Source organism: Neoarius graeffei, chromosome 19 (assembly GCF_027579695.1).
Source record: "Neoarius graeffei isolate fNeoGra1 chromosome 19, fNeoGra1.pri, whole genome shotgun sequence".
NCBI classification, from domain to species: Eukaryota; Metazoa; Chordata; class Actinopteri; order Siluriformes; family Ariidae; genus Neoarius; species Neoarius graeffei.
Genome location: NC_083587.1, coordinates 47,119,871 through 47,143,454, shown reverse-complemented (window position 1 = coordinate 47,143,454; position 23,584 = coordinate 47,119,871). Strand labels below are relative to the sequence as shown.

The 23,584-nt window shown below is 43.3% G+C and overlaps 1 protein-coding gene across 5 annotated transcripts in view; it reads right to left on the bottom strand.

Annotated features, from left to right (window-relative positions):
- Positions 1-23,584, bottom strand: part of tmem67 (transmembrane protein 67) — a 110,807-nt gene that overhangs the window by 55,605 nt on the left and 31,618 nt on the right. For all 5 annotated transcript variants that reach the window (XM_060900187.1, XM_060900188.1, XM_060900190.1 and 2 more), the window contains 6 exons: positions 13,502-13,592; positions 11,239-11,338; positions 11,092-11,158; positions 10,850-10,921; positions 10,695-10,757; positions 3,851-4,005 (listed from right to left, as the gene is read on the bottom strand). In XM_060900187.1, coding sequence (XP_060756170.1) covers positions 3,851-4,005; positions 10,695-10,757; positions 10,850-10,921; positions 11,092-11,158; positions 11,239-11,338; positions 13,502-13,592 — 548 coding nt within the window. The remainder of the gene's footprint in view (positions 1-3,850; positions 4,006-10,694; positions 10,758-10,849; positions 10,922-11,091; positions 11,159-11,238; positions 11,339-13,501; positions 13,593-23,584) is intronic.

The following is a 23,584-nucleotide window of genomic DNA, read 5'->3' as shown; positions in this document are numbered from 1 at the left end:
GTGTTCGGATGGTCTCGTTTATTGTCGGAACTCAGAGAAACAACCCGAAGTTGGCCGACAGTGCGAACGGCATTTCACCATTAAATGACCGTTAAGTCAAATTTGGTGTGTTCATAATCTTCCCCTGATGCTTGCAACTTGGTGTAGATGTTCATTTGGACTAATATAAAATTGCAATACCCCTCATTTGGAAATCACGTGTAAACAAAAGGCATCTCCATAAATTAAAGCATCATATACTAGTTTTGGCTATAAGGCTATTTGCCCTGATTAAAAATAGCTAAGCAAACTGCTGTGAGATGGCACAGATAACGTTATGTAGATCTACATGTTGTGTATTTATAGGTGGCATTATTAGGTTTATTGTAAGTTTATTGTTTAGACTCTGACATTCTGCTGACACATTCCAAGTTGAGCGCTGCATGCGCTCATGATTGACAGCTCTCGCTTTGATTGACAGCTCTCGCTTTGCGCACTCGCACTCCCACTTCCGAGTCTGTGGCGTTATGATTCCAACCGCGATTTCATTCTCCTCTCATATGAAGTGTTGCACAACCACAACCAGCTCCTCAGATTATACACTGATTATATATGATAGACATAAATTAGTAATTTATAAATTTTATTTTAAACACGTTTTTAGTTAGCGGGACTGCAGCTTATCACCTCTCCCGCCCGCTCCCGCATTGTGCACTCCCCCTCCCGCCCGCGCCCACAATGAGCTTTCAAAATTTGTCCCGCGCCGCACTGCTTTGCGTCGGGTCCCGTGGGAGTGCAGGGCTCTAATTTACAATGCTAATGACCAGTGAGAGGCAGTTTTGGATCAATATAGGACACAGAACGAACAGAAAATATCACTGCCAAAATAGGAAGGATATTTTCCTCTTTCAAGGCCAGAGAAGCAGAAGTGAATTGCTCACTCTGGGGTAATGAAGAAAGCATGACGGACATGAGGTCACTACAGGACAACTCTGTCCCTTCATAAAAGAAAGATAAGCTCTACGTTGGCAATAAAATCACCGTACCAAGCAATTCTTTACCTGACTGGCTGTGAAATCTGCCATATTTTGTTGCTAATTGCTACTGGTAATTAATATACCACGCTTACGATGTTTCCATGCTTCCTTATATGGTTAATTCTTATGCTATCTGAAACATGCAAAGAAAGAGGAGTCTTTGACGGTTCTGAGACATGTCATGTGTTCATATCCTATGTGCGCCTGTATGTGTCATACTATCCCAAATGGTATAATAATTTAAAAATTGTCCCCCTTAACTCCTTCTCTCACTCTATAGGACAGTGTTGTTGTCGAGTCATTAAACCTCGAGTCCAAGTCCAGTCTCAAGTCCCCAGTGTTCAAGTCCGAGTCATTAAAGAAAATTTCAAGTCGAGTCCACTACTGATCTGAGGTGAGTCCGACACAAGCCTCGCTATCAACAGGGCAAATAACATGAGAGAGGGTTAACACGAGCTAGTTCATCGGTCAGCAGGCAAGCCCCGCTATCAACAGAGCAATGAACATAGCGTGTCACTTCCTTCTCTGGGTGGAGTCTTGCCAAATGAAGTTCGAGGTTGTCCCCGTCATCTCCTCAATAGTTCGTCTACATATGGAACACATAGCAGTGCATTTTTTCCCACTGCACGAGAAGTCTGTATAAGCAAAGCGGACAATCCTAGGGGCGTTCTCTCCAGGCATTTTAGCGCCATTAACGTTAGTTTGTTCCTGAACATGACGTATGAACAGGTGAATGTGCATTCTCTTGCATGAAATTAGTGTAAAAATGAATGTAGATATAAATATCTTATGCCAAATTATTATGGCACGTTACAAAAGATAAAGAAAAAATCCAAGTCCTCGTCTCCAATTTACGAGTCCAAATGCAGTTAATGTACGAGTCCGAGTCATCAGTGCTCAAGTCTAAGTCAAGTCACGAGTCCTTAAAATTACGGCACGAGTCGGACTCGAGTACTACAAGCCTGTTATAGGAGTTCTGTTCAGTCAACTATAGTCATCATTTACAGTGATTGTTTTCTCTCATCTTGTTGTAAGACAGCACAAGTCTGGTTCCCATCTGTTGGCTTGCTCAATCAACAGCAATAATGACATCAAAGTATGCTCAGGAAGTATAAAACGGTTATAACCCCTAGGTTGAGGGAATGTAAAAGATCTTGGGGGAATCTACTATCAGATCTCCCGAGAGACATTTCGTCAATCTTGCCGTTTCAGATGCTAGGCTAGAGGTTGCTCCACTGATTCCACTGATTGTGTATGCTTTACACTTTAATTACACTTATTGTCCATGTTCTATTTGTAGGCTTATATTTAGTATAATAAAGATTTGCAGTTGTGTTATCCTCGTGATACATGAATACCCAGTGAATAATGAATAAGTTGTCTCAATAATGGATTTAGTCAATAATTTGAATAGATTAAAGCAATGGTTTGTTAGACAAGTTGGAAATAGACCTCTAATAAGTAAATATAAAAGGCTAATACTTGTAAGTAAAATTAAACCCTCTGACAAATAAATATAAAAAGACTAAGTCTTTGCTTGCAAGTCAAACTTCTGGTGGCAGAATAACATCTTAATCAACAAACGCATAAATACTTCAGATGCAGTAACGTCACATTCCAGTGAAAAGCTTAACATTATAAAACTTGGTATATGAAATCTATAATTGAACACTGAGATATTATATGTCCAACGTTTTAATTTAAAAAATTAGTTGTTGGTTATAAATTTGAGTCCTTTGCTCAGGTTATTGTCAGTGCATGTTCATGTGGGTTTCCTCTGGATTCTCAGGCCAAGTTTACATTAGACCGTATCTGTCTCGTTTTCTTCGCGGATGCACTGTCCGTTTACATTAAAACGCCTGGAAACGCCGGGAAACGGGAATCCGTCAGGGTCCACGTATTCAATCCAGATCGTGTCTGGTCCGGTGCTGTGTAAACATTGAGATACGCGGATACGCTGTGCTGAGCTCTAGCTGGCGTCTTCATTGGACAACGTCACTGTGACATCCACCTTCCTGATTCGCTGGCGTTGGTCATGTGACGCGACTGCTGAAAAACGGTGCGGACTTCCGCCTTGTATCACCCTTCATTAAAGAGTATAAAAGTATGAAAATACTACAAATACTGATGCAAATACTGCCCATTGTGTAGTTATGATTGTCTTTAGGCTTGCCATCCTTCCACTTGCAAGTGGTAAGTGACGCGCATGCCCGACATGCACTGAGATCGCACACACAGCGGCTCAGTCCCAAATCACTGCTCGTGCGCTCCACTCGCGCACACTGTGAGCTGCGCAGGGCCAGAGTGCGCACCCTCCAGAGGGCACTCGCTGTTCAGGGCGGAGTGATTTGGAGCGCAGGATGCCTATGAAGCCGAGCGTATCCGTGTATTGGCATTGCTATGTGCACGCAAATCGTGTATTGGCGTTGCTGTGTGCACACTAATCGTTTTAAAAACGTTAATCTGATGATCCGCTGATACGGTCTAATGTAAACCCCACCTCAGGTTTGCTCCCACTGTCAAAAAAAACATACATGTAGGAAAACTAGCTACTCTAAATTGCCCCAGGCATGAATGAGTGTGTAAATGTGTGTGAATGTGCCCTGTGATGGACTGACGTCCCACCCAGGGTGAATTCTCCCGCCTTGCTTCCAGGGATTCATTACGACCCTGATCAGGGTAAAGCGACTAATAAAGATAAGAGACAAATCAAATATTGGTTTGTGCCTATTTCCATCACTGGATTTAGCAGAGCGGTGAATTAGGTCCTACACTTCCTGACTTACATCTACATCCTTTAATAAGACATGCAGTGTGTTTGGATACGTGTGTACCAGTAGGGGTTATCCTGGTTGTTGCCCTGCGCCGCTGTTGCTCTGTAGATGGTGTTGAAGAGGCCGCAGGCATCGTTGCTGATAGTGCTTGAGGAGTGCATGTTCAACACACACATGTTCCCCAGAGCCTGGCATGCTGTCCGATTACTGAACAACTACAAGACAACGGAAAACACAGTGTCGCACCCAGTCATGCATACACAATCAACCACCTTTACATAAGTGAAAACACGTCAGTCATTCCAAAGTGAATTTATCTCCATGTTTAAGAGAGCATTTTGCATTTGTAAAACATGATCAGGATATGTATTTCTTTAAAAAAAAAAATTCTGATCTAATTACTTAAAAAATTCTCCTCAGTCTCACTTAAGTGACCCTGTTACTATGGATGACAGTGATCGCTGAATGAATATTGGCAGTGACTGGCTAACGTGGTAGCATTCTGTGTCAAAAGCTCTAAACTCCCAATTCACAATTACTATAACGCAGCGATGATCGAATGAAAATTGAACAGGTGGTGGTTTCATACATGACAACAAACATCTACAGGCTAAATGCTTATTTAAAGCATGTGTGTTTGTTATACTGTATATTATTATATCCACATACACTGGATATGAGCAATCGCACGCTCTGATTGGCTACCCTACTACTAGACTATCAGCTCATATACAGTGAGTAGAGAAAAACAAAATGGCGGAGCGTGTTGCTGAACCAACAGAGAATGAAAAAAAATAAAACTACTCGAAAACAAAACCCCAACAAATACAAGAAAAAAGCAACAAAATATGGAATGAAAGTATTTGATGGCAAGAACACATCTTTTTTTATTTTTCAAGAATTATCGCATTTTTTCGCAAATTGCTACTGTCATTTCGCCGGTTTGTTTATATTCTAAGCGGAAATGATTTTGTCGGATGTTTCGTATAAAGTTTTGATTTATCGAATTTGCAATAAATGAAAATAAAAATGCTCAGCTTCTCAAAATCCAGTGAATGTGGATAGAATAAAATGATTATTTCACTCAATCTTGTCGTACATGGCTTATAGCCAACTCAGCGCTACGCACCTCATCGGCTATCAGCTCATGTACGACTCGATTTCGTGGAATAACTGTATAATAGATAGACAGGTGGATAGAAAATATATGTACAAGTCAAATCTATGTATGTGAGCAAAGCAGAATCAGAATTTCTACAAGAGCACAAACATCAAACCAACAACATAACAGACAATGTATGAAAGGAGATTTTCTGAGTTCTACTCCATTTCTGGTTGACAGCATGCTGTGTGCATTTGGCTGTAATCTTGCTCATCACCTTTAATGCCCTGCATAACCTTGCTCCTCCTACCTTAGCAAGTTCCTGACCCCTTACTGCCCCCTCACTCTCTCAGGTCTTCTACCAATAATCTCCTTCCTGTCCCACGCACCAGACTTTCCACCCTGGGAGTCAGGTCCTTCAGTGCCATGGCCCCCAAACTCTGGAACTCTCTTCCTTAATCTATCCATGACTGCTCTTCTTTCTGTACTTTCAAATCTGAATGAAAAGACTTTTCTCTTCAATGAACACTACACTTCCTTCTTTACTGCTTAATCTGCTTTTCCCCCTACCCCTTCAGTGTCTTGCAAAAGTATTCATCCCCCTTAGTGTTTGTCCTGTTTTGTCACATTACAAGCTGGAATTAAAATGGATTTTTGGAGGGTTAGCACCATTTGATTTACACAACATGCCTACCACTTTAAAGGTGAACATTGTTGTTTTATTGTGACACAGACAATAATAAAGATGAAAAAAAAGAAATCTGGAGTGTGCATAGGTATTCACTCCCTTTCGTATGAAACCCCTAAGAGCTGGTCCAACCTAGTCACTTCAAAAGTCACATAATTAGTTGATTAAGATACACCTTTGTGCAAAGTATCACATGATGTGTCACATGATGTCTGTATAAATGAACCTGTTCTGGAAAGACCCTGACTCTGCAACACTAAGCAAGCAACATGAAAACCAAGGAGCCTCCAAACAGGTCAGAGACAAAGTTGTGGAGAAGTATAGATCAGGGTTGGGTTATAAAAAATATCCCAAACTTTGAATATCCCATGGAGCACCATTAAATCCATTATAGCAAAATGGAAAGAATGCGTCACCACCACAAACCTGACAAGAGAAGGCCGCCCACCAAAACTCACAGACCGGGCAAGGAGGGCATTAAATCAGAGATGCAACAAAGACACCAAAGATAACACTGAAGGAGCTGCAAAGGTTCACAGCCGAGATGGGAGTATCTGTCCATAGGACTACTTTAAGCTATACACTCCACAGAGCAGGGCTTTATGGAAGAGTGGCCAGAAAAAAGGCATTGCTGAAGAAAACAAGTTTGGAGTTTGCCCAACAGCATGTGGCAGACTCCCCAAACACATGGAAGAAGATTCTCTGGTCAAATGAGACAAAAATTGAACTTTTGGCCATCATGGGAAATGCCATGTGTGGCGCAAACCCAACACCCTGAGAACACCATTCCTACAGTGAAGCATGGTGGAGGCAGCAGCATCCTGTGGGGATGTTTTTCATCTGCAGGGACAGGAAAGCTGGTCAGGACTGAAAGAAAGATGGATGGCACTAAATACATGGCAATTCTGGAAGAAAACCTGTTTGAGTCAGCCAGAGGTTTCAGACTGGGATGAAGGTTCACGGTCCAGCAGGACAATGACCCTAAACAGACTGCTAAAGTTACACTGGAGTGGTTTAAAGGGAAGCATTTAAATGTATTGGACTGGCCTAATCAAAGCCCAGATCTCAATCCAACTGAGAATCTGTGGTGTAACTTGAAGATTGCTGTACACCAACGCAACCCATCTAACTTGAAGGAGTTGGAGAAGTTTTGCCTTGAGGAATGGGCAAAAATCCCAGTGGCTAGATGTGCTAAGGTAATACTGTACCCCAAGAGACTTGCAGCTGTAATTGTAGCAAAGGGTGGCTCCATAAAGTATTGACTTTGAGGGGTGAATACCTATGCACACTCCAGAGTTCTGTTTTTTCATCTTAATTATTGTTTGTGTCACAATTTAAAAAAAAAAAAAGTGCACCTTTAAAGTGCTAGGCATGTTGTGTAAATCAAATGGTGCTAATCCCCCCAAAATCCATTTTAATTCCAGTTTGTAATGCAACAAAACAGGACAAACACCAAGGGGGATGAATACTTTTGCAAGGCACTGTATGTAAAATGACCTTGGGATTGTGACAGGCACTGTATAAATGAAACTTATTATTACAATACTATGATTCTATGCAAATTAGGTATTAGGTAATGTGACAAATCCAACTGAGTGCCTTGAATGATTTTCTGGACCAATCCTATTGAGGTCTTTCACTGACATCATAGATTTTTGTTTTTCACACAGTGTCTGCCATATTGCTGGGCAAACAAAGAAACAGCTGTGAACAGTTCGTAGTGAAAATTGAGACGGCTGCAGTCAGTACAATCTCTCTGAGACGATTAAAAATTTAGATTATACCAGCAGATCACGTTACATCGAAAAGCTGAAACATGCAGGCATCACAGATCCATATAAATTTACCCACAAATGCAGTGATTTATTATTTATTCTGCACACTGCTCTCTCTCTGTGTTTACTGCTTCAGATGGATTAAATCCAGAGGAAGAATTTCGTTGTGCTTATGTGACAAAAATAAAGGATTCTTCTTCTTAATTTACCCACAAATGTACTTATTCCACTTAAAAAGTGTTCAGCAAACCAGCTACCGGATTTGGGACACTATGATGTCCTAACCTATTTAGTATTTGGGAGTTCTAAATACACCAGAGATGCTAAAGGCATATGAAAGTACAGATGCCTACCGATATTTCAAGGCAGGTTTTGTGCCGGAACGTGATGGGAAATTCCCGATAAAGAAAAATGCCTTATTATGACAAAGGTAAGCTCAAACATGGACTTCTATTAGTAATAAACAAGCCAGGGCCTAGATCTAGCATATTTTATGGTGTTTAGCCGAGTCTACATTATCAGTACATAACAAACATACTGCTAGTCGAGCCAAGCATTAGGTCTAATAAAATACATCACGTCCAAAGCCCACATCCAGATATACATTTCAGTGTTGCACAGAGCTTTCACACTAACTTAACTCTCCACACATACGGGAATATTTTGTTGTCATCTAGTCTTCCCATTTAACTGCAGTTCGCTGGGAAGTGATGCCAAGTTTAAACCAGGCTTATCTCCACGTCTGTTATTACATCCAAAAGCACTGCAGGTCTCTGGCATTGTTCTTTTAGATGTAACTTCTACAAGTGTATCTGCGGATGTTTCCTGAATTGGGCTTACAATCACTCGCGTACACTTGTGCCGATCGTTGTCAAACACAAAGCCTGCCCGGCAACATGGCCGCGTAAACAAATCCGCAGTTGCGATGACGTTACATGAAAATCCTCCATCGCACCTGTGGCCCCATTCAAAATCTTATAACCGTGGTTTTATCTCATCCTGTCACATACAGCCTTTCATTAAAAGTGTAAGACATTACGAAGAAAATAAGGACTGGAAGGAAGCAGAAGAGACTTTTGGTGCGTCTGGTGATTGTACATTTCTAATAGGGAGGGAAGGTAATCTCATCGCCCCCTACTGGATGCGTTCCAACCTCTATGGCAAAATGAATGGGAATATCTTTTCAAAAAATTACATTTCGGGTTACACTTCAAAGTTAAGACAATGGCTTCCACATGTTGTGCATGTCGGGCAGCTCTATCGATCCTGGTGATCATACTTTATTTTTTCCACCGATTTGAATTGTTTTGAATGTTTTTTAATAAGCTGATCAAAGACTACATGGACCCGACGTCGCGTATGTGACGTCACCGCAAGTCTAGCGCCTTTCCAAATCTGTAGCAGGTAGCGGCCGGCAAGTAGCCTACATCAACATGACGATTTGTACGGTATAGCGTGGTTGGCGGAGTATTTCTGTACCAATAAGAAATGCATCCCTCGTAGGGATAACCATTACAGATCAGATAGCTAAGCCTACTGCTGACGTAATATGAGCAACTCTGACTAGACAGTTTGGTTGTAGTCCGTTTCTGACAGATTAGGCGCAATTTCGAGCTTTTAAAAAGACAGCGAAATTTCACCTGATACTTTCACAGTTAGTAGATAATCCCAACATCTCATCTCATCTCATTATCTCTAGCCGCTTTATCCTTCTACAGGGTCGCAGGCAAGCTGGAGCCTATCCCAGCTGACTACGGGCGAAAGGCGGGGTACACCCTGGACAAGTCGCCAGGTCATCACAGGGCCGACACATAGACACAGACAACCATTCACACTCACATTCACACCTACGGTCAATTTAGAGTCACCAGTTAACCTAACCTGCATGTCTTTGGACTGTGGGGGAAACCGGAGTACCCGGAGGAAACCCACGCGGACACGGGGAGAACATGCAAACTCCACACAGAAAGGCCCTCGCCGGCCCCGGGGCTCGAACCCAGGACCTTCTTGCTGTGAGGCGACAGCGCTAACCACTACACCACCGTGCCGCCCGTAATCCCAACATATACAACATATTTTTTGGGGGTGTACAAGTTCCATGTCATAACTTCGTGGGATTTTTTTAAAAAATCGGGTCTATGGGATTTTCAATAGTATGGCTCTCGGCTTAGGAACGCTACCACTAGGATCGCTGTGTTTCACTTTCCCTCCCTATAAAGTTAATTGCTTTCCTAATCTGTGCATGTAGCTAGCACGAAGATTAGCACATAACATGTTAATGTTTAAACAAAAGTGGTGCATACAAGTCATATACTGGGGTATACACAGCCATAAGAGACAAAAACTACAAGAGACAAGTACTTTGTCACTTGTGTGAACGTAGGGTGAGTAAGAAAGGAGTGCACATGGTTAAGGTCCTGCTTTTATCGCTAAAATGCATTTTGAGTTACTGGGGGGGGAAATAGTATAAATAAGAGTTGCAAAATGAGATTCTCATAAACCTTCAGTAAGGAGCTACTTTTAGCCTCAGAACTTTTAAGGCAACAGGTCGTACAAATGCAAAGAACTCATGAATAAGTGTGAATGAAGGAATGAAAATAGTCTAATACTACAGGAGCACAATACAGCACGTTATCTCTAAACCCGATAGAACAATACAGAGGACTTCCCAGACCAAAAACTTTTCTCTTTAAACTCCTGGATTTGCTAAGACAGTGTACACAGAAAGGAGTAAATTATGCGCACACATTGTATATTGTATTGACTCAGTCAAAACAAGTATGTTGGAAAGAAATCAGCACCTTCTAATCACACTATCCTCAGGCAAGGATAAATCAACGGCTTACATTTATTCATTTACACATTTGACTGTTTGATACAAAGTGGCGTGAGGAATCAGGAAAGGATACCACTACTCTGGGGATCATAAAATACAAAGATAAAATATGATATGAATGCATCTTTGAAGTAATATTATGAAATCAGATTGAAATCAAATAAATGAAGCGCTACATGAGGTTTTTGTTTTTGTAAAGCAGTGAAAGCAGCAGGAAGGATGTGGTTATAAGCATCTAGAGATATAACAGAAGTCTATTCTCTTAGTCATTTCATTTACTGAAAACCTGCTAGAACTGAAATAAAGGAAATATCTATTTCAATCTTAGTTTACATTTTAGTATTTCAGGTTGTAGTATTATTGCTTGTCCCGGTTTATCAAATAAATGAAAATAGAAATTGCAAAAGTAAAACTTATCACAAATTGGAAGGTTAAAGAAAAAAAAAAAACTGTGAGTGAACATGTGTGCGCGCGCATGTGTGTGTGTATGTGTGTGTGCTTACCAGACATGCAGCTGCAGAAGAATACAGGAAGCTAGAGAACCAGGCAGACGTAACAGCTAGACCCTTAAATCACAGGATATCAGAAATTACTAAGTGACATTACAGATGACTGAGCAGTCCTACTTGTTCAATTTTAGTTCACATCAAGTGCTTACCAACTGAGGAAAATTGATTGTAGATACAACCGAAGTGGGCAGGTTGTTGGGAGGGAAACACATTCCTCCAGCCTGTAATAACATCATTATGTCTCATCTCACTTTTTTTTTTCTAAAAAACTGTAACCAAGCCTTAAAAAATGTTATACAAATGCAACATAAACTAAATAAACTGGAGCTGTTGCATGCACATTATTGCAGCTTATACATCACCAAACTATACTGTACATTCATTTTCTCACCAGAATGTTGGAGCCACACTCGCAGGACTGAGACGTGTTGATGAAGGATTCCTGACATCTCACACATCTAAGCATACAAGACACACAGGCTTTGTTGCGCAGGCAAGGCAAGACAAATACACAGAAAACAGGAGAGAGAATGATTACCTATTGCTTTTTATGTCTAGGAAAGAAAAAGCTGGATCTGTTCCATTACATAATTCACACCGGGCTTCCTGGAGAGGGATTCCATCTGCATTTCTTTCCACTGACAAAGCACAGAATGACAAACATTTAAGGAATAAAACATGACCGTGTGTGCTGTTACAGGAAAACAGGGAATAACAGGGTGGGGTAACTACCAACCCAAGTTGATTATTTTCTTACAACAGAAAGCGTTTTTTCTTCTTGTACTTTTGCACGTTTTAGTAGGCCAGCACGATGGTGTAGTGGTTAGGACTGTCGCCTCATAGCAAGAAGGTACTGGGTTTGAGCCCAGTGGTTGATGGGGGCCTTTCTGTGTGGAGTCTGCGTGGGCTTCCTCTGGGTGCTCCGGTTTTTCCCAAAGACATGCACAGGTTTACCACCTTCTTCATCTTTTGGGTTTATGGCAGCTGGCATCCAGTGTTGCATTACTGCCATCTACAGGTTTATTACCTTTGACCGTGTACTGACAGTTCCATCATTCTGTCGCTAAACGAACAGCTGATCACACCGAAGTACTCGCTGACTGCCGATATTTATCAGTTTGGTCCCGCGTTTCCTTTCCTTCGCAACATAACGTCTTTTCTTCTCGCTTTCCGTTACTGTAGTCGGTCTTTCACGTTTCATTCGCATCCTCCATTGTTCTCTCCCGTTTCAAATTTGTATCCCACAATGCCTTGCACGAATGGGGAAAGCCCACCACGTGATGCATGACATAGTATCTTGTATTGTGTCATGGTGAAGCAAGAAAAAATAGTGGAGAATTTAGGGCCATGTGGCCCTAAATCCATTAATTGTTCTATTTAATAATAAAATTGGAAATCTGTGATTCAAATTCAGCAGCTTTTGGTCCCATAAACAAAAATGTCAGGGAAAATTCTTTTTATGACCTAAACTTGAAAAATCTGAAAGGCAGTCTACCTTTAAGGGGATATTTTATGCAGCTAAATAAAATAGATATTTTATTGGCATAGAAATGAGTCAAAATAACTTCCACTTCTACCTCTGAGAAAGTTTTTTTTGATGTTTACTTGTCATTTCAGCTCTATGAGCTTTGACTTTTATGGAATTTAGTGGGTGTCACCAAATGCCATGTCATGCACACGCCTGGTGATTTACAGGTGATTGGCATTCAACAACATACACACATCATCTTCTCCCTTGTCCAGCACTATTGCTAGGTTGGGGTCCATGTAGACCCTACTGATCCACGTCATATTAATTGGAGCATAGTTTTACGCCGGATGCCCTTCCTGCCACAACCTTCCCATTTTTGGTCTTGGGGAAACAACCATTCACACCTATGGACAATTTAGGCCAAGTTTACATTAGACCGTATCTGTCTCGTTTTCTTCGCGGATGCACTGTCCGTTTACATTAAAACGCCTGGAAACGGGAATCCGCCAGGGTCCACGTATTCAATCCAGATCGTGTCTGATCCGGTGCTGTGTAAACATTGAGAATACGCGGATACGCTGTGCTGAGCTCTAGCTGGCGTCGTCATTGGACAACATCACTGTGACATCCACCTTCCTGATTCGCTGGCGTTGGTCATGTGATGCGACTGCTGAAAAACGGCGCGGACTTCCGCCTTGTATCGCCTTTCATTAAAGAGTATAAAAGTATGAAAATACTGCAAATACTGATGCAAATACTGCCCATTGTGTAGTTATGATTGTCTTTAGGCTTGCCATCCTTCCACTTGCAAGTGGTAAGTGACGCGCATGCCCGATATGCACTGGGATCACACACACAGCGGCTCAGTCCCGAATCACTGCTCATGCGCTTCACTCGCGCGCTCTGTGAGCTGCGCAGGGCCGGAGTGCGCACCCTCCAGAGGGCACTCGCTGTTCAGGGCGGAGCGATTTGGAGCGCAGGATGCCTGCGGAGCCGAGCGTATCCGTGTATTGGCGTTGCTGTGTGCACGCGAATCGTGTATTGGCGTTGCTGTGTGCATGCTAATCGTTTTAAAAACATTAATCTGATGAGCCGCTGATACGGTCTAATGTAAACCCCACCTTAGAGTAGCCAGTTAACCTAACCTGTATGTCTTTGGACTGTGGGGAAAACCAGAGCACCCAGAGGAAACCCGCGCAGACATTGGGAGAACACACAAACTCTACACAGAAAGGCCCCCGTTGACCACTGGGCTCAAACCCAGAACCTTCTTGCTGTGAGGCAACAGTGCTAACCACTACACCACCGTAGTGTAAAAACAACAACTCACCAACAACACTGCCTGTAGGACACTGGCACTTCCCATCCTCCCCCAGTCCTCCTGGACATCTGATACAATCATATCCATCCTGAGTAACACCCTACCAAACAATGTGACAATTGCGTTCAGTGTATGGCATGATAAATTAGTCTAGGAGTTTTCAGCTGCAGTCCTGACATTATTCTCAACATTAAACAGTTGGGAAATATCTGCATCACAGAGATATATAATAGAAGTTTGATTGTGATGGAAAAAAAAAAATGTCTTCCAATTACTTTTTTTTACAGCAAGTAAAAAAAATAATGCATAGACACCTGGCCATACTCATGCGTCTTAGAAACATATTATAATATATAATGTTAATATATCACAATATCAATATTCTATTTTCATTTTGTCTATGCCTAATATATACTGTTCAGCATTTGTACATTGTGATTACACTGCAACCGTGCTATAACAAACTCTTTTACTACAAACTTTTGCATACATCAAACTAAGTTAATGTCCCCAACCTTTAGTAACAATGAGTCGGAGTCCTAAAAAAAAAAAAAAAGAAAAATCATCACTGACCCATGTGCTCCTTCCCCCCCAGAGACAAACAATAAGCAATCAAGTCCGCAATCAAGTTAACAATACGTATTAACGCCATAAAATAAAGGCTTAACTACTCCAGCTTAGGTGTCAATCACAACAATTATTGAGAACGGTGACCACTGACTTAAAAAAAAAATCCCTGAAAAAGACTATTTTATGAGCTAAAAGCAGTTTTACTCGAGTCTTTACTCCGTAAGCATGTTGTCATGGCAACTCGTAAATGTAAGATGCTCTCTGTCGGTCAGAAAATGCAGGCAACAGACGGATGTAATCGCTGGAAGAGTTTTATTTAAAAACATGCTGGCAAACAGATCCAAATCAGCGATCAAAAATCAAAGTTGAAAAACAGACAATGGTCAAGTGAGGCACAGACAGGATATCAAAGGCAGAGACAAAGGGCAAAATAGAGTCGGAAACCAGAATATTAACACAGTGCTACAAAAGGCTTGGTAACGTGAGACACACGGTACAGGCGTATACTTCGCAAAGCCTGTGTGTAGTGAGAGTCCTTATAAGCGTGCGCTGTGATTGCCCTCTAATCCTGAACAGGTGCATGGTAATCAGTCCTAATAGTGCTGCGTGCATGCACATGAGTAGCAGTTTGAGGTGGGCCTTTGTGTGCGTGCGGACGTGACACCGTCAAAGACAAACTTCATATCCTGGAACGTCTGAAGTGTGCTGAAAGAAAGCAACAAATTTGTCGAAAAATATGACTTTGTCCATAATTGCAATCAACATAATGGGCTGAAAAGAAAGAAAAAGCGGCAAGCAAACGATGGTGAATGTGACTTATTTCCCTTACTTTGTAAATATGTAAGTGAATTAAGTGTAAATATAAATTAAAGCCGCAAGCGGCCTTGACGGGCCCTCGCGCCAGCGGCCAAGGGGGGCGGGGGCATGAGTCCCCGCGAAATACCTTCCACAGCTTCTTCGGCAAGAGACATTACTCCCACAATGGCGACTAAGCACAGAATTGGACACAGAGTAGACGGTGCGCTGAGATGTTGTCATGGACAGAACATTTTATGCCATGGCTTCCCAACCAAATTAATGTATTTACCTCATCAGTCACCAAGCTATAGCTACATAGGATTGTCTTCTGTTAGACATCTATTAGTCTGTATGTAACGCTACAGCACTTGCTCCCGACTGCCTACCCATTCCCCACAAGTCATGTGTGTTTAAGGCAACCAAAACAACATACTCCTGGTGCCTCATGACTGTAAACACCTCTCCTGCAACTGCTACAGTGCAATGAGCGCCCCCAGTGGTGAAAGTTCACCAAATTTGGTATACATGTCAAGGGACCTATGAAGAGTTGTTGTGTCAAGTTTGATCAAGTTTGACCAATCAGAAGCCGAGATATAAATTGTTGCCTGAAAAAAGCGCCCCCAGTGGCAAAAGTTCACAAAATTTGGCACATATGTCAGGTGACGTGTTAAGAGTGTGCGGATCAAGTTTGATCAAGATTGAGTAAATAGAAGATGAGATATTGATTTTTGAAGAATAAATGTTTTGGTTTTTCCCATGTCAGTAGGTGGCGCTATGCTGTACATGAGCGATTATGAGTTGGAAAAATAAGTGTCTACAACAGCAACGTACTATCACAAGGTAGTGGTGTGAAGGAAAAGCATTATGGAATAATTTACCAAAAACCCGTTTTGGAGCAATTGTGTCGGCCAAAAACAGCGCCCCCCATGGACGAAAATTCCCAAAATGTGGTATACATGACATGGGAGGTAGAAAGAGGGTGGCCGTGAAGTTTGACCAAGTTTGAGGAAAGATTGGATTTTTTGCCCAAAAATAGCGCCCCCAGTGGCGAAATATCACAGAAATTGGGTAACGTCAGAAGCCCAATGAGTGATTTGCGTGTGAAGTATGAGCAGTTTTGAGCAAGTAGAAGATTTATGAATTTTTAAGCATGTAAAATTTTGCATTGAAAATTGATTGACGTATAACTTCTGAACGGCTTGTCCTACGTGAAACGTATTTAGTAGCTTTTGTCAGCCATGTCTGTAGGTGATGTGTATCAATTTTGGTGACATTCCTATGAACGGCCTAGGAGGAGGTGCGCCGTCTTCGTGGCCATGCATTTCGCACAAAAGTGAAATAACCTCACGTCCTGTTGGGCGTGGCTAATGCATTGGCATTACATTTTTGTCCGGCTTAGTGAGATACATATGCGTACCAAATGGCATGCCACTACTACAAACTACATGGCAACCAGGCACCTTTATGCGGGAGGCCAAAATCACAATGACTTAGGGGGCGCTATAGAGGCCCTGAGGCCCGCCTGGATCTGGGCTTCTGGTTCTCAGTAGCGATGGCAGTCTAAGAAAAAGGAGCCAAATTTCGTGCATTGTCGACCATGGCAAGCGCCCCAATAAGGGTCTTGTAAAGAGTTTGCTTGCCAAGTTTGACAAATCAGAAGCTGCAATATCATTTTTGCCATAACCAGCACCCCCAGGGGCGAAAGTGCACAATATTTGGCATATATGTCAGGTGAGCTATGAAGAGTTTGCGTATGAAGTTTGATGACAATTGAGTAAATAGAAGATGAGATATGGATTTTTGAAGAATAAATTTTTTGGTTTTTCCCATGTCAGTAGGTGGTGCTATGCTGTACATGAGCGATTATGAGTTGGAAAAATAAGTGTCTACAACAGCAACGTACTGTCACAAGGTAGTGGTGTGAAGGGAAAGCATTATGGAATTATTTACCAAAAACCCGTTTTGGAGCAATAGCGTCGGCCAAAAACAGCGCCCCCCATGGACGAAAATTCCCAAAATGTGGTATACATGACATGGGAGGTAGTAAGAGGGTGGCCGTGAAGTTTGACCAAATTTGAGGAAAGATTGGATTTTTTGCCCAAAAATAGCGCCCCCAGTGGCGAAATATCACAGAAATGGGGTAACATGTCAGAAGCCCAATGAGTGATTAGCGTGTGAAGTATGAGCAGTGTTGAGCAATTAGAAGATTTGTTATGAATTTTTTAGCATGTAAAATTTTGAAGTGAAAATTGATTGACGTATAACTTCTGAACGGTTTATGCTACGTGAAACGTATTTAGTAACTTTTGTCAGCCATGTCTGTAGATGATGTGTATCAATTTTGGTGACATTCCTATGAACGGTCTAGGAGGAGTTGCGCCGTCTTCGTGGCCATGCATTTCGCACAAAAGTGAAATTACCTCACTTCCTGTTGGGCGTGGCTAATGCATTGGCAATAGATTTTTGTCCGGCTTAGTGAGATACATATGCATACCAAATGGCATGCCAGTACTACAAACTATATGGCAACCAGGCACCTTAATGCGGGACGCCAAAATCACAACGACTTAGGGGGCGCTATAGAGGCCCTGAGCCCCGGCCAAGTTTGGGCTTTTGGTTCTGAGTAGCGGTGGCAATTCTCGGAACTGGTGCCAAATTTCGTGCGTTTTCGCCCATGGCAAGCGCCCCGAAAATGGCCCAACAGCGGAGAAAAATAAAGAAGAAGAAGAAGACGGAAGAAGAAGAAGAAGAATAATAGTGAACTCTTACAAGAACAATAGGGCCTTCGCCCATAGGGCTCGGGCCCTAATTAAACACAGTTGGTCTTGTTTTTACCGCGAGCTGGCCTAGTGGTTAGCGTGTCCACCTCTCGACCAGGAGATTGCAAGTTCTACTCGCAGTCAGGTCATACCAAAGACCATCATAAAAATGGTTCCTACTGTCATCTGGCAAGACATGCTGCAATACAAATGTGAATCGGGAGTCAAACTCTTGTGATTACCAGAGGACCAGACCCCCCACCCCCACCGTAAACCTAGTTATATAATAGGCAAAAGGCCGAGGACTATAGAAATGGAGATCGGCGCTGCACCCATTTGCCTCAAAGAACTGGGTAGAACTGGGACAGAAGATTGCTTGGGAAGACCAGATCCTGGCATGGGGGGTGTCTTGTTTTATGTTAGAGTGAATGTTTGGTGTGACAAGTGGGTCCATGTCAGTATTATGATATTTTCGGTATAACAAACTATTTGGACGTCCCCCAAGGAGTTCGTTATAGCAGGGTTGCAGTGTATTTAGCAATTGCATAATGTCATTTCCCTTACAAGACAATTAACTGTCCATTACACTGAATAAATTAGGTAAACAAATGATAAGTGTTAGTTGTAAAAGTCCAGAACCAAGGTGGATGAGGTGTGACTCCACTCCATGGACTTTTGGTTTATTATGATCAATCTGCCTTTAGCTCCTAACACAGAGAGAAACCCAAGACCTGGCAAAAAGAACCAATGTGAAAAGTGGAAAGAGAAACCTTTTTAATTTACAAATTCATCTTTATACTTTTCTTAAACCGAAATCCAAAAAGGATGATTCGATAAAAAGCAAACTTGGTAATCTGAGTTCATTTAATTTGAGTCTTCATTAAAATATAGTCCACAGACATCTCTTCCAGGAAGCGCTGCACTAACATAAGAACATTCCTGTTCTAGTGTAACTCTTTAATGGACTGTCTCTTGTGCTTTCAACTGAGTGTAAACTCGCTTTACCGAGCATTGACCTGGTACCACTAGGCTTAGATCAAGTTAGGATTATGACAGTTAGCTCAGGTTCTGCACAGAAGGGGACTTGATTTAATCAAGTGTAAAGAAATTATGAAATTGTGCTGGACATTGGTCATTTAGGACCACTGCTGTGCTCTTCTAGTCAGTGTTGTAGTCGAGTCACTAAACCTCGAGTCCGAGTCCAGTCTCGAGTCCCCAGTGTTCAAGTCCGAGTCAAGTCATTAAAAAAATTTAGAGCCGAGTCTGAGTCGAGTCCACTATTGATCCGAGTCGAGACCAAGACTCCAACTGCACCATTTGACGGTGGCCGTTTTAGCGCCATTAACATCAGTTTGTTCCTGAACATGACGGATGAACAGGTGAATGTTCATTCTTTTTATCAGGGAGTGCAAAGTATTCTATCAGAGATAGTTGGGAGACGGATGGAAGTGCAGAAGGTGTGTTTATTAATACAAGTGAAGACAGGAAAACAATCCAGAATGGCAGGCAAAATCATAAAACAGTGAAACAGGCAGTAAGTCAAGCGAGGCACAAACAGGATATTATAGACTCTGCAGAATCAAAGATGAGAAACAGGAAATCAGGGATCAGGAAACCAAACAAGGAAATAAGGCTCGGTAATGTGTCAGCAACACAACTCAATACTTGGCAAAGTAAGTGTGGTTTCACAGTTTTTATATCAGCACGCTGATTGCGCCTTAATCCTGTGCAGGTGTGAGTCATTTACGGTGTGCGTGCGAGAATCCGCTTGGCGCGCACGCTGTCCAGAGCATGCCTGAGAGTCTATCTAATGCACGCACCAAGGCACACAAGTGTGACACTCTCGCATGAAATTAGGACAAAAATTGATGTAGATATAAATATCTTATGCCAAATTATTATGGAATGTTACAAAAAATAAAGAAAACATTCGAGTCCTCATCTGCAATTTACAAGTCCGAATGCAGTTAATGCACGAGTCTGAGTCCAAGTCCGAGTCATCAGTGCTCGAGTCCAAGTCAAGTCACGACCGCGAAACGGAGCTCATGGGGAAAACGAGGGGAGGCGGAGTCTGCTTTTACATTAACGAAGGTTGGTGTACTGATGTCACAGTTCTAAACAAATCATGCAGTCCTCATCTGGAGTCTCGTCTCATCTCCTTCCGCTTATCCGGGGCCGGGTCGCGGAGGCAACAGTCTGAGCATGGAAGCCCAAACTTCCCTTTCCCCAGACACCTTGGCCAGCTCCTTGGGAAGAACACTGAGGCGTTCCCAGGCCAGCCGAGAAACATACAGTGGGGCAAAAAAGTATTTAGTCAGTCACCAATTGTGCAAGTTCTCCCACTTAAAAAGATGAGAGAGGCCTGTAATTTTCATCAGAGGTATACCTCAACTATGAGAGACAAAATGAGAAAAAAAATCCAGAAAATCACAATGTCTGATTTTTAAAGAATTTATTTGCAAATTCATCTCAGTACTTTGTTATATACCCTTTGTTGGCAATGACAGAGGTCAAATGTTTTCTGCAAGTCTTCACAAGGTATTCACACACTGTTGCTGGTATTTTGGCCCATTCCTCCATGCAGATCTCCTCTACAGCAGTGATGTTTTGGGGCTGTCACTGGGCAACACGGACTTTCAACTCCCTCCAAAGATTTTCTATGGGGTTGAGATCTGGAGACTGGCTAGGCCACTCCAGGACCTTGAAATGCTTCTTACGAAGCCACTCCTTCGTTGCCCGGGCGGTGTGTTTGGGATCATTGTCATGCTGAAAGACCCAGCCACGTTTCATCTTCAATGTCCTTGCTGATGGAAGGAGGTTTTCACTCAACATCTCACGATACATGGCCCCATTCATTCTTTCCTTTACACGGATCAGTCGTCCTGGTCCCTTTGCAGAAAAACAGCCCCAAAGCATAAATGTTTCCACCCCCATGCTTCACAGTAGGTATGGTGTGTTCTTTGGATGCAACTCAGCATTCTTTCTCCTCCAAACACGACAAGTTGAGTTTTTACCAAAAAGTTCTATTTTGGTTTCATCTGACCATATGACATTCTCCCAATCCTCTTCTGGATTAGCCTGGGCCCGCCCATCCTAAGTGTGACGCAACACGAGGGCCTGTTGCGAGCTTAGTCTGGCAAGGCAAGCTATCTGCAGCTCTTCCAAGCTCCCGAAAAATCAGGAGCCAATCAACTTTGAGCATCTCCAACGGCCCTGGGTAGAGGTGTGTTCAAGGCACTGACGTAGTAGAACTGCGACCGGAAGCCATAGATTGTTTACAGAATCTATGCCAGAAGCGCTTCATTCACTAGAAACATTATGAACATGGAGCAAGTTCTCATTGAAAACGGAGCAAAGAGCAGCCCTGGAGGTATTTATTGAAAGGAAGGACGTTTTCGCCTTGCTCCCAACCGGCTTCAGTAAGAGTTTAATCTACCAGTTAGCCCCGTTGCGTCACATACGTCAGAGGAAAGAGTGATGTGATTGGTTTAAGCTTCGTCACAGCCTTTTCTGGCTTCGACCAGTAGCAAACTGAGGCATTTCAGGGAGGCGGGTCAACCACGCACTTTGGGAAACGGTTGGGCTTAATATCTTTGCCAGACCAAATGCTCGCAGAGCTTTGAAGTCGTGTTAGCCAGACTACTTCTGGATCATCCAAATGCTCTCTAGCAAACTTCAGACGGGCCTGGACATGTACTGGCTTAAGCAGGGGGACACGTCTGGCACTGCAGGATTTGAGTCCCTGGCAGCGTAGTGTGTTACTGATGGTAGCCTTTGTTACTTTGGTCCCAGCTCTCTGCAGGTCATTCACTAGGTCCCCCCGTGTGGTTCTGGGATTTTTGTTCACCATTCTTGTGATCATTTTGACCCCACGGGGTGAGATCTTGCGTGGAGCCCCAGATCAAGGGAGATTATCAGTGGTCTTGTATGTCTTCCATTTTCTAATAATTGCTCCCACAGTTGATTTCTTCACGCCAAGCTGCTTACCTATTGCAGATTCAGTCTTCCCAGCCTGGTACAGGTGTATAATTTTGTTTCTGGTGTCCTTTGACAGCTCTTTGGTCTTGGCCATAGTGGAGTTTGGAGTGTGACTGTTTGAGGTAGTGGACAGGTGTCTTTTATACTGATAACGAGTTCAAACAGGTGCCATTAATACAGAGGAGCCTCTTAAAGAAGTTGTTACAGGTCTGTGAGAGCCAGAAATCTTGCTTGTTTGTAGGTGACCAAATACTTATTTTACTGAGGAATTTACCAATTAATTAATTAAAAATCCTACAATGTGATTTCCTGGATTCTTTGCCCCCATTCTGTCTCTCATAGTTGAAGTGTACCTATGATGAAAATTACAGGCCTCTCATCTTTTTAAGTGGGAGAACTTGCACAATTGGTGGCTGACTAAATACTTTTTTGCCCCACTGTAGTCCCTCCAGCGTGTTCTGGGTCTTCATCGGGGCCTCCTCCTGGGGGAACATGCCTGGAACACCTCCCCAGGGAGGCGTCCAGGAGGCATCCGAAAGAGATGCCCAAGCCACCTCAGCTGATTCCTCTCAATGTGGAGGAGCAGCGGCTCTACTCTGAGCTCCTCCCGAGTGACTGTGCTTCTCACCCTAAGGGAGCGCCCAGCCACCCTGCGAAGGAAACTCATTTCGGTCGCTTGTATCCGCGATCTTGTTCTTTCGGTCATTACCCAAAACTCATGACCATAGGTGAGAGTCGGAACGTAGATCAACCGGTAAATCGAGAGCTTCGCCTTTTGGCTCAGCTCCTTCACCATGACGGACCGGTAAAGCGACCGCATCACTGCGGAGGCCGCACCGATCCGCCTGTCGAACTCACGCTCTATCCTTCCCTCACTCGTGAACAAGATCCCGAGATACTTGAACTCCTCCACTTGAGGCAGGACTTCTCCACCAACCTGGAGAGGGCAAGCCACCCTTTTCCGGTCGAGAACTATGGCCTCTGACTTGGAGGTGCTGATTCTCATCCCAGCCGCTTCACACTCGACTGCAAACCGCCCCAGTGCATGCTGAAGGTCCTGGTTTGAAGAAGCCAACAGGACAACATCTGCGAAAAGCAGAGACGAAATCCTGTGGTTCCCAAACAGGATTCCTTCCGGCCCCTGGCTGCGCCTAGAAATTCTGTCCATAAAGATTATGAACAGAACTGGTGACAAAGAGCAGCCCTGCCGGAGTCCAACATGCACTGGGAACAGGTCTGACTTACTGCCGGCAATGCGAACCAGACTCCTGCTCCGTTCGTACAGGGACCGGACAGCCCTTAGCAATGAGCCCCGAACCCCATACTCCTGAAGCACCCCCCCCCACAGAATACCATGAGGGACACGGTCGAATGCCTTCTCCAGATCCACAAAGCACATGTGGACTGGTTGGACAAACTCCCATGAACCCTCGAGCACCCTATGAAGGGTATAGAGCTGGTCCAGTGTTCCGCGACCAGGACGAAAACCATATTGTTCCTCCTGGATCTGAGGTTCGACTAATAGCCAGATTCTCCTCTCCAGTACCCTGGAGTAAACCTTCCCTGGGAGGCTGAGAAGTGTGATTCCCCTATAATTGGAGCACACTCTCCAGTCCCCTTTCTTAAAAAGAGGGACCACCACCCCAGTCTGCCACTCCAGAGGCACTGTCCCCGACCGCTACATGATGTTGCAGAGGCGTGTCAGCCAAGACAGCCCCACAACAACCAGAGACTTGAGATACTCGGGGCAGATCTCATCCACCCCCGGTGCCTTGCCACAGAGGAGCTTGCTAACCACCTCAGTGACTTCGGCTTGGGTAATGGATGAGTCCACCTCTGAGTCATCAGCCTCCGCTTCCTCAATGGAAGACGTGACAGTGGGATTGAGGAGGTCCTCGAAGTATTCTTTCCACCGCCCGACAATGTCCCCAGTCGAGGTCAACAGCTCCCCACCCGCACTGTAAACAGTGTTGGCAGAGTACTGCTT